The sequence below is a fragment of the Miniopterus natalensis genome, chromosome 2 (assembly GCF_054644295.1).
Source record: "Miniopterus natalensis isolate mMinNat1 chromosome 2, mMinNat1.hap1, whole genome shotgun sequence".
NCBI lineage: Eukaryota > Metazoa > Chordata > Mammalia > Chiroptera > Miniopteridae > Miniopterus > Miniopterus natalensis.
Window position 1 is genome coordinate 162762809 of NC_142082.1, and position 15433 is coordinate 162778241.

At 39.7% G+C, this 15433-nt stretch overlaps 1 protein-coding gene across 1 annotated transcript; it reads left to right on the top strand.

Moving 5' to 3' along the window:
* The first annotated feature begins 18 nt into the window (after positions 1-18).
* On the top strand, positions 19-14632 carry ERP27 (endoplasmic reticulum protein 27). The gene is made up of 7 exons (XM_016197499.2): positions 19-112; positions 493-584; positions 2214-2351; positions 9090-9206; positions 12698-12823; positions 13916-14113; positions 14519-14632. The coding sequence occupies exons 1-7, from the start codon at positions 19-21 to the stop codon at positions 14564-14566; spliced, it is 813 nt and encodes a 270-aa protein (XP_016052985.2). The 3' UTR covers positions 14567-14632.
* Positions 14633-15433: the final 801 nt, after the last annotated feature.

Here is a 15433-nt window from a genome sequence, read left to right on the forward strand (position 1 = left end):
AGGGGTAGAAGAAGAGCAATGGAAGAGACACAGTCCAGATGCCTGTTTCTATTCTTTCTCTTCACATGCAAGCTGCCCCCAGATGTTGCTGCAGAAATTCAAGAATCTCCAGGTAAAAAAAAAAAAAAGCCACTTGGGTGACGATAGGACGGAAGTGTTAAGAGAAGGGAAGGAAACAAGGTAGTACTCTGAGCACTTTTCCTCCAAACCTAGACAATTTCCAGGAAAGCTGGATACACACGTGTGTTGCCTGGTGGAAAAGAGAAGAGGGAAGTCTAGCTTTATCCTTTAGAGAGCAGCCATAAGGTGGGATCACCCTCCATATGTTGGCAAAAAAAATAAAGCCTTGGCATAATAACTGCACCCCCAGAGCTGCTTGGCCTTAGTGTGAAGAGAAGCAGCTCATTCAGAGCTTATCATTCAGAGCTGCTTCTCCTTTGCTCAGCTCCCGATCACCTCCTCTCCTCTCTCATTGTCTCTCTCTTTGTCCAGGGGCTACCCAGGGACCCGTGCGGCTCACAGATGTCCCAGCTGCCATGGAATTCATTGCTGCTGCCGAGGTGGCTGTCATAGGCTTCTTCCAGGTTTGTCCAGATACCCTACTTGTTATTCCCCCGAAGAACCAGACATGCTCAGTCTCAAAGGAGCCACAAGCTGGCCAGACGACATATATTAGAAGCCAAGGGGCTCAGAGTCTGCTTTCAGCTTTTTCATTCAAGAACTCTCCGTGCTTAGACATTTCTAGCCTCTGAATGACGTCTTTCTCGAAAGTTCTGAGGCTGCTGCCTGGGCCTACTCATCTATGGATGCTTTGTAACTTGCGTCAGTATCTGACTGCTGAGTCAGGGGCCAGAGTAAACCCAACTTCTACCATCCAGGCAATGCCTTAGTCAATAGTGACCGCCATCTAGCCTTACCAAATAGGGAGCCCCTCATTCTCCTCTCTCCTTTTTGCTCTGAATGTCGAAAAAGGGTGACATTTTATATATTGAAGGTATTAGCCTCCATCTTCCACACTGGCTGCCAACCTAATGAAAGCAGCCATAAATGAGAGCATCGTTCCGGCATTTTTATCTTTCTCTGGAGGTGACATCTGGTGTTTCTCACAACTGGTCAAGCCCCTTCTCTCTCATTGCAGACCTTGTTATCATTTTCCATCCATTAATTCCAACTCATCACCACCCTGCCGGTTCTGTGTACACAGCTGGACAGAGCTGTAATGAGATGTGAGTTCGGGAGGAAAAGAGGGGAGCACATTTCTCAGTGATGAGACATCTGAGCTGTAGGCAAAAACAGCCGCCCTGGGAAAGGCAGGGAGGGGCACGAAAGTGGAACTGGAGGAGTGTGCAATGGCTTAAACAGCCACCAGATGCCGTCGTATCATTGTGAGAAATTCCGTTTCAAGGAGCAGAATAAAAAAGGGGAAGCCTAGATTATCAACTGTTCACAGGCTCGAGTGAACTCCACAGGCCCTTTCAGATGAGCAGGGTACCAGCCCCTCTGCTGGCCCCCAGATGCAAGGCTAGCCATCTTCTTTTCTCTTTGCACATCCCCTTCAGCCCAGGGAGATGTCAGGAAAGAAGAGGTTCACTCCTGTTTACTACCTGGAGCTGCTGTGGACAATGGTCCTGTGACAGCAGCAAAAACGGTGTCAGCTTGCTATAAGACTGGACTCATTACTCAGAGTGGCTTCCCTGCCCCTCCTGCAGGCCTGGGATCCAGAGCCGGAGCAACGCATAAGCAGCATCTTTCATGGGCAATACCTCCGGCTTGCACACAGGAGAAGGACTATTCTGCCGCATCTTGCACAAACTTCTGTTAGAAGACTTCTGACCTTCTATTTTCATTTCTTTTTCTTTTTTTGGCCCTTTTGATAACACTCTTATTTTTGCATTTCTTTTTGCTTCCACAAATTGTTCCTAAAACATTTGCCTTCTTGGGTACATCAGTGACAATGTTTCCCAATTTTGCAGGCCCCTGTGATTTTGAGGCCCCTCTCAACTACTAACAAATTGCAGGTTCTATGGTAAGGCCACAGAGGAGTCCCAGGCTTAGCCACAAATTTGTAGTAACAAATTAACTCACTCAGCTCAGACACTAAATCAAGTCTCTGATTTCCGGTATGAGTGAGCACATTTCAATTCCCTATTCTGTTTCCATGTCTCTCTCCTCTGCAGTAACTACTGTGGGGTTTTCTTTCCCCTTGTTTTTAGGATTTAGAAATACCAGCAGTGTCTGTATTCCATGGGGTGGTGCAAAAATTCCAAGACGTGTCCTTTGGAGTGAGCACTGATTCTGAGGTCTTGGCCCACTACAACATCACTGAGAACACCATCTCCCTCTTTCGTCTGGTAAGTTGGGTGGGCAGCTCGAGCCTCTCCCAGGTTTTACATACCTTAGGTTGTGAACTAACTCACAAACTTGTGAGGCTAGAAAGAAATCTATGTCTTTAACACTAATGATGATGCCAGCGTCAGGGACAACAATGACAAGGATGACGCTTGACTCAAGCTTCCCAAACAGATGCTGTCATGAAATGGAAAGAGGTCTGGGCTGAAAATCAGGAAATGAAACGTGTTGCTGACCAGTCATGTGACTTAGGCAGGTCACTTAACATTTCTTAGCTCCAATTCTTTCATCTATCAAATAAAATGGTTTGACCATGTTATCTTTAAAATCAGTTTCAGCTCTAAAACGTATATGTTTATATCTTTGGAAGTTCATGTACATTTGTAAACATGTATTAAACAGCTACTGTATGTCCTATGCAACATATTAATAATAAAAACACACTAAGTATATTCTCTCCTTTCATAGAACTTAAAATACAGTAGAGATTGTAAATATAATATACAAGTATCTATCCTACAAAGAGCATCACTATGGATAAAGTATTATAAGGGTTCGAAGGATAAAAGCAGTGTAGGTATGCTGACAAAAAATAATACTAAAAAGACAACTGAACTGGGATTTAAAGGATAGATAAAATTTGGACAAGGTGGAAGAGAATTCATGGCCAAGGTGAGAACAAAAATGTAACTTGGGAAACAGTAATGAGACCAATTTATCTGGATCTCAGGGTACATGTTTTGGAGAAATGACTAAGACAGAGAAGCTTGATTGGAATCATATTTTGGAGAAATTCGAATCCCAGATTGACAGGTTTTCACTTAATTTGGTTGGCACAGAAAAGGCCCTACAGCCTTTAGATGGGGGAAGTAACGTAAACAGAAATGTAATTTAGCAACATTATTTTTGGCAGTTGGGTGGGATGGATTGCCAGGCAAAAGATAAGAGTGGAGAGAACTTTGGTTAGAATGGGAAAAATACATCATGTACTAAGGATCTGTAGTAGAGAGATCACAATAGAAAGTGAAGAAAAGGCAGGTCTTGCAAGGATTAGATATCAAAATGATGGAAAGGAGGCAAAGCTTAAAGTTAAAGTATCTAGGAATGGTGAAGGCCTACACAGAAATAGGGATTTCTGATGCTATGGTTAGTTGTTGAGCTTGTATTATGGGTAGATTATCAAGGTGAAGATAACTAGAGTCCACTGGAAATGAGAAATGGAGCAAAAGATAGTTTCAAGATTTCTGGATTGAATGTCCTTCCCCTTCTAGCCTCCACCCTACCTCTTTCACTTGTCACCCAAACCTCTCTTACATGTATTTTATATTCAGCATCTCCAACTTTCCTTAAGCCCTTAAATACACTGCTATCTAGTTTATACCCTGCACTCCATTAAAACTGCTTTCACCCAGGCCAGCATGTTTCCATATTTCCAAATCCAATGAACACTCTTAGGTCTTACTGCACTGAATGTCCCTGGCATGTGTGACATGTTGACCACTTTTTTCTCTTTAATCTCTGTTTTCTTGACTTCTAGGAGCCCCCTTCTACTGGTCCTCTTCTTCTTTTCTTAACCCCCCTGAGTCCTTCTCTAACTCCATCTACACTATGGCCTGACCCAAGTCTCTCCCCATCTAGGTTGTAGAATCCAGACCCGGTGAGGCACTACTTCAACCACAGAGCCAAAAAGAGTGCCTGCCACATATCAGGTGCTCATTAAGGGTTCGTTAAATAAATAAATATGTGAATGAGTCAGTTCATGAATGAATATGTAATCCTTAGGCAATATAATTCTTTCTCACATTTGACTATTACGTGCTTGCTGAGTATTTGGAATGTTTTCTCTCTAGCCTGGACCTCTATCGTAAAGCAAATGCTTGCTGGTTGAACACCCTCATAAGCACTACAATCCTAACATGTTTGAAGCTGAATTCATTATCTGCACCTGCTGAATCATGTTCTTCCCTCTGAAACACTTTCTTATTGAATGGCTACGTTCATTCAGTCTCTGATTTTTTCCTAATTATGTCTCCTATCTTACTGAACCTATATTATTTTTCCCTCTTTCTACTTCCTTCTTCTTCTAGATTTTTAGCATCTTTGACACAGACACTTCCATAGCTTCTTAATTGACCTCCCTCTACTATTTCATATGTAACTTCTAGATTGGTATCACAATGATGAATTTAGAATGGAAATTTGACCATGGCACTCCCTTCTTAAAAAGTTTTTAATATTTCCCATTTCTTACAAGGTAAAAATCAAGATATTTAAACATAGAGTCTTTTATGACCTGGCCACTAGTTGCTTCTCTATTCCCTTTTCCAGCACATTCCCACCCTGGGCTTTACCCTCTCAACACCCAACTATACCCAGTATGGTGATACAATTCCATTGTTTCACACAGATTATTCCTCTGCCTAGAATGCCACCGCCCCCAGGTGCCCCTTTTCCCTTAGCCTAACCCAGCTAACTCCTCACATTCCAGTGAGTCAGTTGGGCATCTGATCCTTCGGAAAGCCTTCCTGGAATCCCCAAATTGGCCTAACTATTCCTCCAGGTTTGCATACCTCTGTTTTCATTTGCCACTTTATAGGGTAGGTCATGTATTTCTGCGTCTGTCTCATCTCCCTCCAGCCCCACTATTCAAAGGCAACAACCATAACTTATTCATTTTTCTATTCCAAAGGTCTACCGCATGTCGCTAATGCCCAGAAGACACTCAGAAAGTGTTTGAGGAACTAACTCTCCTCCAAAACTATGTCTGCAGGTACATGAGTAGTACCTTCAGCAGCCTTTTCCCCACCTGGACAAGAGTTGTAGGTTTGCATTTTCACCATTGTGAAAAAGGATTCAATCGAGCTCTTCTGTGAAAAGCTTTAGTAAGAAAGAGATGGCAGGTTAGGCTAATGCCTTTCACGTTACTGTTGAACCATTGGTAGTAACCCTTCAGTACAAAATTCTAACCAGCTACAGCTCCAGAAGTACTTTTTTCCTGGTTTTCTGTTTGTAGATCTTATGAGGGCCTGATTTTAAAGTCTTAGTGCTACCAAGATACACATGAGGGGAAGAAAAACAAGTGCTGTTGCTTCCAATGTCTCTACAGGCTTAATATCCTCTAGTGGGTGCATTAACTTTGCTTACAATTTATTGTTTATAAAGACCTGATGATGACTTACCAGAGCTGTTCACTCTTCTTTAGCATCTGTTTTTCATTTACCACTAGTGACAGACCTACTCTGAATGAACTCTTGGGACCTCTGTGGACAGGATTACTTTGTGCCATACCAAAAGCAAACATACTGGCTCTTACCCTACTCCATTTGTAGGTCTGGGAGAGGTTCAACTTCTGCCATGCCAGTTTTTAGATAAACATTTTTTTTCTCAGTTTACAGTTTCAAAGTTGAGTCCATATTTTAGTAGAATTATTATTCAGGGGTTTGGAATACTTTTTTAAATTATTTTTAAAGAGATTATCAGCCCAAACTATTCTTTACATGGGGAAGCGTGAACTTTGCAAATTTTCTGGTACCTTCTTTCATCTTAGATTTATACTTTTGTTTGTTTCAGTGCCTAACTTATTGTCGGCACTACGCTGGATGTTTTCCATTGTTCTACCATTTAATTCTCACAAGAATTAAGTGAAATAATTATTATTATACCTGCATTATCAATAAGGAAACTAAAGTTTCATAAGGTTCATTCAACTGTCCAAAGTCTCACAACTATGACACAAACACATCTGATTCACACTCAGTATTTCTCACTTCAATGCATGGCTTTTCTATGGACTACATTGACTTTTTAAAGCACTTATTCCTGAAGAAAACCCTTGTTTTTACTCCTAGATTCTGTCTACTCTCATGCCTCTCATTCTAAAGCCTGCTTTTTTAAAAACCACTTTCTCTTAAACCATTTCTCTATCCCACTGGCACTACTTATCAAACTCCAGGGTTATTTCTCAAGATTTAATCTAGACTTTGCATATTTTGTCAAGGAAATTTCAGAATTTAGACATATAGAACTTTCAACTGCAAGAACATATGTAGAGATAAACTAAAATATTGATAAGTGAAAACATAATAACACTATCATGGTTAACATGGCTGAATGCTTGAAATATTAGCACATAAAAATGAGAGACCAGCAAATGCTATCTGTATTCATGGAATGTATCACTTTGCAGAAACAATGAAAGCTGATTATATAAATATCATCAGGGGAAATGTGTGTAAAATGGAACAATCATAAATCGTGTATGACAGCCTGTCCGTGATGTATGGCAGCTTGTCTTGCGTGAGTGTGACTACAGGGAGACCCTCCACACCCTCCAACAGAACTCTCATTGTTGTCCTAACAGACACAGTCCTGGGTTGAACAAGCCATGAGCCTGTCCTAAAACAGAATTTCAGATATTATTTGAACACTTAACCTGCTTTGGGTTTTCTCAGTCACTTCTATTTTTAAAAATATATTAGCCTAACTTTTCTCCATTAGGATAGTAATGGAAATACAGTAGAGGCATTCTGCTATTCCCTTTACAGTTATTTGTTGGATACTTACAATAAGAAATGCACCTTGCCAGATCACCAGAAAGAACTAGTACATAAAAATAAAGTGATCATTAATACAAGAAGCAAGATATGTCAATTTATTAAATATTTTTCTAAAGTATATATTTATCCAATATAATGTAAGCTAAGCAACTTATAAAAATAAACCCAGGGACATGAGGGTATTTGTTTAACAAATAACTTCTCAGTGCTATACAAGATAGTTAATACCATAACTATGGTGTAAACTAAGATGACTTTAATACATTTTATGAAAAACTGGGTGGTTAAATAGAGAAATGCATAGCAATTCAAAGGAATATTGCCAAAATGCTAATTAACAGAAAAGAATTATTAAATCTATTGGTATGATATAAGTAGTGTTTAAAACATAAAAGAATTCATTTCAGATGCTCTTGGGGTAACTCAAAATTATATTTTAAGGTGGAAATGTTCCTGCTTTACTGTTTCTGTTTTTCTTCTGGTGTCTCTTTACTTGGAGAGAAAAAATAATATGATATCTCCAGTAAAATTCTTTCCAAAACCTGGAAAAATACATAAAAAAATTTTTCTCAACTCTTAGTTCCAGGTTCAGAGTTTTCTTTCCAGAGCATTATGCAAATAATTTCCTTTACAGAAAGACTTCCTGTTCAAATGTTGTTTCCAAGACCCCAACACATGAGTGCTCCAGAATTTATTAGTTTAAGAAATAATAAAATAATCGGGCATGTTTCATTAAAAGAAATGCTACAAACTGGATTGACTCCAGGAGGGCGATTTTTATTGAAACTCTTTGCTTCTTAGAGAATGCTATCACTTAACATCTACCTCCAATATCCCTCATTCCTGAAGTCCAGAAACACCTAATGTAATTGGCGTTTCCTGTTTTCCCTGTTCTGGGAAATGTGAGGGACTGCCTGGAAAAAAAAGCTAGAGGGAGGGGGCTCCTGGCTCAGAGCGCAGCTAAGTCAGCTGAAGTGCAGGCACCAGGTCTGCGAGTTCCTAGAAAAATAATCAGGAAGTATTTAGACATATTAAGTATTACAAAGTCCCTGATTGTGATAATAATGATGATTTTATGGCTGCAGATAGCAAACGCATAAGTATGAAAAAGACATGCCAGCTCAGGAACCAAGCCTTGAGCAGCAAAGTTTTATACGCTTATTTTATTTCCCCTCACTCTTGTTGACTTGGGGAGCGGGATGGTAGTAGGGTGGCAAGGACTCCACCGAATGAGACTTTTTCTCTTGCTTTTCTATTTCTATCCCAAGCTTTCTACTCAGAACTTTGTGAATTTTAAAACAACTAAAATATCCTGAGGCTTTGATGAATTTTTTTCAAAATTCTTTTTTGAAATACAAACATTTTCTGTACCTCACCATTTATTTGACAAATTTGACTTGTGAAAACAGCTGTAAAATAAAGTGATTAAAAAACAGTTTTTAAAATGTTTTTGGACCTTTTTAGTTTAAATAAATAAAACAACAATTAAAAATAAAATAAAATAAAATATGAAGAAATTGGAAAAACAAGTTGCAAAGATAGGAAGGAAAAATCTCCTACACACTTCATAAAATTAAATTAAGCCCAGCCAGGTGGCTCAGTGTTTGAGTGTCAACCTATGAACCAGGAGGTCACAGTTCCATTCAGGGTCAGGGCACATGCCCGGGGTTCAGGCTCGATCCCCAGCAGGGGGTGTGCAGGAGGCAGCCGATCAAAGCCTCTCTCTCATCACTGATGTTTCTACCCTTAACCCAAACCCCTCCTCTCTCTCTAAAAATCAATTAAAAACATATTTAAATAACCAATAGTTTAGAGAATAAATAAGAACAGAAATTTAAAAACATCTTGAACGGAATAAGATAATCTATATATAAAATGTATGGTGCACTTAGAGCCTCCTAAGGGAGCTACCTCTTCCTGAAAGCATTTCTGCTCTTCCTCAGATGACACGTGGGCCTGTGACTCCCTTGTGATGACACTTGCTACATTCTGTGGAGCATATCTGTTCAGTTTTATCTGACAGGACAGTGTGTTCGTAAACACTTAATAGGGAACATTTCCTATTTACTTTTCTGTTTTTGGAGCTGTAGTCAGTGCCTGTCATGTGGTAGATTGTCCGGAAACATTTGTCATATACGAATAAAGACAGAACAGTGACAATTTTATTATTTTTGTGTTACCCAGGTGGATAACGAACAACTGAATTTAGAGAGTGAAGACATTGAAAGCATTGATGACACCAAATTAAGCCGTTTCATTGAGATCAACAGTCTCCACTTTGTGACAGAGTACAACCCTGTGGTAAACAATGGTCCCTGAAGTCCCTGTGCGAGGGAGGGTACTTTCTTCACACCACAGATCTTTTCCTCCAGGGGTTTTGATCCTTTGACCAATAATAACTGCAATTAATTGAACACTTAGTCATTCATGCTGTCATCTTTACTACACCGTTAAGGCTGGGAGACTTATCCCTTTTCAACAACAACAAAAAAAAAACCAGAATCGGAAAAGTTAAATGACCTATCACATGACTAATAAGAAAGAGAGCCATAATGCAAAGTGAAGGTGACTGATTCAAAAACCTCTGAGTTTTGCTGCCTGACAGTGTTCCCTGAAGACAACTCTGATCCTAGCAACACTCTAGACCACACCCCTCAAATGCGATCTATGCTGAAGGTCTATTTTTTTCCTAAAGCACCAGGAATCAATACTTTTGTAAAATGCAATAAAATAATTAATAGGCACACAAAAAAAACCATAGAAAATAAAGCTTACTGATCACATATTTGGATGTCACAGTTATGTAAAATTTCTATAAAAGTCTGCACTTCTTCCCATTTTTTGTGCCTACCTCCTACTGGTCCAGTAATAGTTCCAGGTCTGGCACCACCTGCACATACCTAGACCCTCATGGTGGCTCAGCTTTCTTTCTAGGTTTGTCTTCTTTTAGTGTTGCATGCTGTATGTAGCCTGGGTAAAGGTGTTGGTCTACTGGTCCTGGTAATCTTCTGGCCTTTTAACACTCTATAGCTTATAGAATTGCTTTACATGACCTGACTTTTATTTTCCATGACAGAGACCATAGAGCGATAAAGCATTAATTTATAGTGTTCTACATCAGCTCAGAATTGCTGTTCATTCTCTAATAACAGTATTTTACATGGATGTCATGATTTTTAGAAATGACAATGCCCTTTCCCACCATATTCTCATTTAATCCTCACATTGATTTTTTGAGGTTAAAATGCCCATTTTATAGAGGAGAACATTCAAGATCCAAGTGAATTATTCCAGACCACACAGTAAGTAGAAAGACATAATTAAGGGAAGAAAATTTAACTCATGATGCGTTAGTTCATATTGTCTATTTCCATTTTACAGTACAGGAAATGGGAGTTCAGGAAAGTAAAGCAATTTCCTCAAAGCCATATGACTAGCAATTTGAGCTTCAGAGACAGCTTTCTGCACTTGTCCCTGCTTTTTTCATGACTGGTCTGTCTGGCTGAATCCTGTGGTTTTTCCATTGCCCTACACAGCCTTCAACAGAAAACACCCCTTTTCCTGTTGACTAAATTCCTGTCCACCTCTCACACCATGTTTGTCTCCGTGGAGTGGTGACTCCATTTCCACTTTTGCTAAGATTTCAAACACATGCACCCTGGGGGTGTTGGCAGCAATCATTGAAAAGATGTTTTTCTCCTAGACCATCGTCATTCTCACCATTGTGTCTATAGAGCTTCCAGAAGTGCATGTGGAACCAGAAAAATTGATTTTATGGTCCCTGAGTTGATGGTCTCAGGGTCCTGGAGTTGTGCTGGCTAAGGCAGGGGCAAAGACTGGCCTTCCTGAATTCTTATGTCTGGTTCATCTCTTATCTTAGAGATGAGTAACAGATTTTTTTTTTTTAAGTTTTGCTTTATAGTGAAGGCAAACCACATCAAAAAGAAATTAAATAAGGATTTCTTTAGAGGAGCAAGTTTAACTTTTATTGTAACTTCATTTCCCAAAAGTAGTACTTTTCTCATTTAGATACCCGCCCACACTACATGGCTATTTCTCAGCTGCTTCTGGTGCAGAGGTTTGCACTGGTAGCAACTGGGCAGAAACTCACAGCCATGTACCTGTCCTGCTGTGCACTTTTAACGCACGTACTCAATCCTTGGCCTCAAGGCGAAAAATCAGGCTGTATCTATTAGGATTAAATGAATCACTTCTGATATGTCCAATCCCTTTTGCTAAGACAACAGTAACTTTTAGCTCCTTAGTTTGACTTCTCCACTCTTCCCAAGAAGAATCCTTCATGTCTGCTCTAGGAGGGTAGATGCATGTTCTAAATATAAGTAGCCGAATCTAATCAAACAGGAGACTATTATTTAACACCCAGTCTCCCAAATTTAAAATCTAAGAACTGGTTTAAACTATAGGGAGAAATTTTGGGGAAAGAACCCACTGGGCCCTCCTTGCCTATGTGTTAGCCAAGAGAGCCAGGGAATCTCTAGAGAGCAACGTGCAGCTTCCAGAAAGATCTCACCTGGTTACTCCCCTTCCCACCATCCTGGGACTCTGCCCAATGGTTTGTTAATCCCCATACTCTCTCTTCCTCTGTATGTGCTGGTTTTACAGCAATGCTTTCTGTATTTTAAAGGAAGATGTGGAAGGGAATGGGGTTTATTTTAAATAAAGACACTTGTCGCACTATTTCAGAAAAGTGAAATGAGGGGAGCAGTGCCCTGGTTTCACTCCCCACCCCTCTCCATCACTGACAGCTTCATGGGGAATCAGCAAAAAAGGGCCAACACCTCTGGTCTCCTGAAGAGCATATCATATTACTGACCTCAGGCAGACTGGTTCAGCCACACTGAGGGATGGACTGGTTCAGATGGGGTTTTGTAATCAGCTGTGTATGATGCAGTACATCCTGATGGTTAAGAGCACAGACTATAGAGCCAGACAGCTTGGTATGAATCCCAGTCCACCATTTATATGACTTTAACAGAGTTTTTTTGCCTCAATTTTCTCATTTATAAAACTGGGACTTTGAGGATTAAATTCGTTGTTATACGTAGAAACCTGAAAACAATGCCCGGCAAATAGCAGGCACTCAAAGGTATGTACTATTAATATGTAGTCAAAGTAACTAATATATTACATGGTATATTTATTGTCTTGTTGATGCATAACAGATTACCCCAAAATTTAGCAGCTTAAACCAGTAATACTTGATTACACACAGCTTCTATGGATCAACAATCTGGGAACAGCTAGACTAGGTGCTTCTAATCTAGGCATTTTGTGAGATTACAGTCACTGGTCAGGGAGGCAATGGCATCTGAAGGTGAGACTGGGGCTGGAAGATCTGCTTCCAAGATGGTGCAACCACATGACTGGCAAGTCAATGCTGGCTGTTAATAGGAGGCCTTAGTCCCTTGCTGTGTGAATCTCTCCAACACTGGGTCTGGCTTTCCCTAGAATGAGTGATATAAGAGAGAGCAAGGCAGAAACCATGATGTCTTTTATGACTTAACCTTGGAAGCCACACTCCATCGTTTCTGCAATATCCCACCGGCTACCCCACTCAGCCCTATTCAGTGTGGGGGGAAGGGAGCAACACAGTTGCATGAGAACCAGAGGGTGAGCCTCACTGACAGGCATCTTAGAGGCTAGTTACCATTTGTGTTGTGGGTGAACAGCTCTCATTTATGTTGCAGTCTACCTAGTTCCTGGGTTGCCACTAATGGGTTTTTTTTCTCCCTCTCTCTTTCATTCTACTGTAATACATTTCAATTTGCCAGACTGTGATTGGCCTATTTAATAGCATGATTCAGATCCATCTTCTCCTGATGATGAACAAGGCCTCGCCGGAGTATGAAGAAAGCATACACAGGTACCAGAAGGCAGCTAAGCTCTTCCAGGGGAAGGTAAGTCTGGGGTGGGAGACACCCTTCTGAAAACTCAGCACCAGGACAGTAGAAAAAGGGAGATGGGGCTAAGGAAGCGAGAAAAATAAGAGAAATTAGTATGGTTAAGAGATAAAGAACTGGGACATAATAAATCAGTTACTCTGATTTAAAGTTAAAGATATTCTATTTTGTACTATTTAAGACCTGTATAATTATATCTTCCATTGGTGGTAAAGTCTATTGTTTTTTTCCTACATTGAGAAGTGAAAACAAAAACAGACTCAAAGATACTGAAAATAAAAATTACTTATTTGTTACAATTTTTTTCTCCTTGCCGTAATTTCTTACAGCTTTAGACCTTAGGGCTTATTTCTCATATCAAACACTTATCACGTATGTGGTACCTAATGGACAATAAATATGTATTTCTTTCCCTTGTATACTTTGTGCAGTTCTGCTTCATATCACTTAACAGTAAGCAACTTCAAGGTTACTGCATTGAGCTAAATGACCTGTTCAATGATAAGAACTGTCTGGTGGTTGTATCCATAACACTGTAAGTTTTCAGTGTTACTGAATAAAGATAATCCTCTAACCAAAATATTATAAAGAAGACTTCTACTTTGGGTAGAAGGTTTGATTTAATAATATAAAATAGTTAATATTTGTCAGGCACTTACTATATGCCAAAAACAGTACTAGAAATACTAAATGCACCCTCTCATTTAATCTCCCACCAACAAAAGCTCGTTTTGAACATAAGAGCACTGAGTCTCAGGGAGGCTGAGTAATATGCTCAGAGTCACACAGCTAAAAAGTACCAGAAGCAAAATTTAAAATTTATTCTCCACTTTTAACCATTAGGCTTTACTTAGTTAATCACTAAAATCTCTTCCAATTCTATGTTCTTAAAATTAAATCAACCTGATCAAAGGGATAAAATACCTAAGCAATGCAAAGGAAGAACAAATTTACTCTGATTCAATTGAGTTTTAAATTGTGTGGCACAAACCATAAGTTCAATCGGAGTAAACTGCGACAGTTACAGGGTGTCTCTTTCTCCCCAGGACCTCAGCTACATCTTTCTCTTTCAAACTTCTCCAACTGCAGATTCTTTTTATTCTGGTGGACAGTGGTATGCATGAAAATGAGAAGGTGATATCATTTTTCAAACTAAAGAAGTCTGAACTGCCTGCTTTGGCAATTTACCGGACTCTAGATGAGGAGTGGGATACACTGCCCGTGGCAGAACTTTCAGTAGAGCTCGTGCAGAACTTTTGTGATGGATTCCTAAATGGGAAAAGGCTGGTAAGTGTGAGACTACAGGGAAGGCAAGTTGAGTTTTCTTCCTCTCTATGTCTCTGTTATTCCTATTGAATAAAAACTGGGCTCCACTTGATTTAAGAGCAAAGGTATATGAGGATGTGGTAGACAGTTGGGATGCTTGTTAGGATATAGTCATGGGAACAGAACTACAAAAGCATTTTGAGAAAGGTCTTGCCTATTCAAAAGAGAGCTGAATTTTGGATTTCACCATTCTGTATATAATATCATTGGGAAACAAATCAAATTCTATATAAAGAGTTCATGAGACAAAAATTGCAGGTAGATTTAGGATGTCTAAGAATAACTAAATAGCTCAGCTTTCTAAACTTAGAGCTCAAAAACAAGAGTGGACTCCAAATCTAAATATCTTGTCATGGTGTTTTTCAGAGAGAAAATCATGAATCAGAAGAAAAGTCTCAAAAGGTGGAACTCTGATTTCTCCCTGATACTTCTGCATACCGCCAAGTGTCTACTTTATGCTGAAGAAAAAGGGGCAACTCAAAGACACTAAACAACAAAATCATCAGGCCCTAAATGCACACACACACACACACACACACACACACACACACACACACACACCCCTCCATTTTGTTCCTTAAAATCTCATTTATTCCCCTTGTCCTTTCTTTTAATTTGCCTATACTCTCTCACTACCCATCTAATTTTCTCTTATGCATTCATACCATGTAGGACCATATACTGTAGTAGCACTATGAAACCACTGGATAGAGGCTCTAAGAGAAATACTGTGATACCGATACCACTATGAAGAAGAGACATGCGTCAAAGGAAATTGTTCCGATTTGTCAATTAATGTCGAATTTGGAAATTGCACAAGACTTACACACAACACAGTTTCTTCTCTATTGGAGTTACCTAAGGGTTAAAACTCTACTTTCCTCATAAGCACATGTCCCCCTCTCTGATTTGTGGCCAAGAACAAAAGTATGGTTTTAAACACCTTTGTGGAATTATCTTTTTGCCAGAAGTCAAATGATGTTCTCAAGGTTCTGAACTCAGCAGAAACAGACCATGTAAAAACTCTATGCTTGTTTAGCGTTCCTAATTCCCCATGTAAATCAACAACCATGTAATAAATAAAAGGCAATAATGTTATAGGAAAAGACTGGCATCTCTTTGCAAACCTTTTGTAAATACCCAGCTGCCCAAGTAATAGGTACCTCACCCTTCGGTGCCCACTGTTTAGTGTCAGTCTATGAGCCACTAATGTGTTATTGCTCACTCTGTGGGTGGGATGGGAGGTGGGTAGAGACCATCCTGAGTGAGGATTAGTATAAA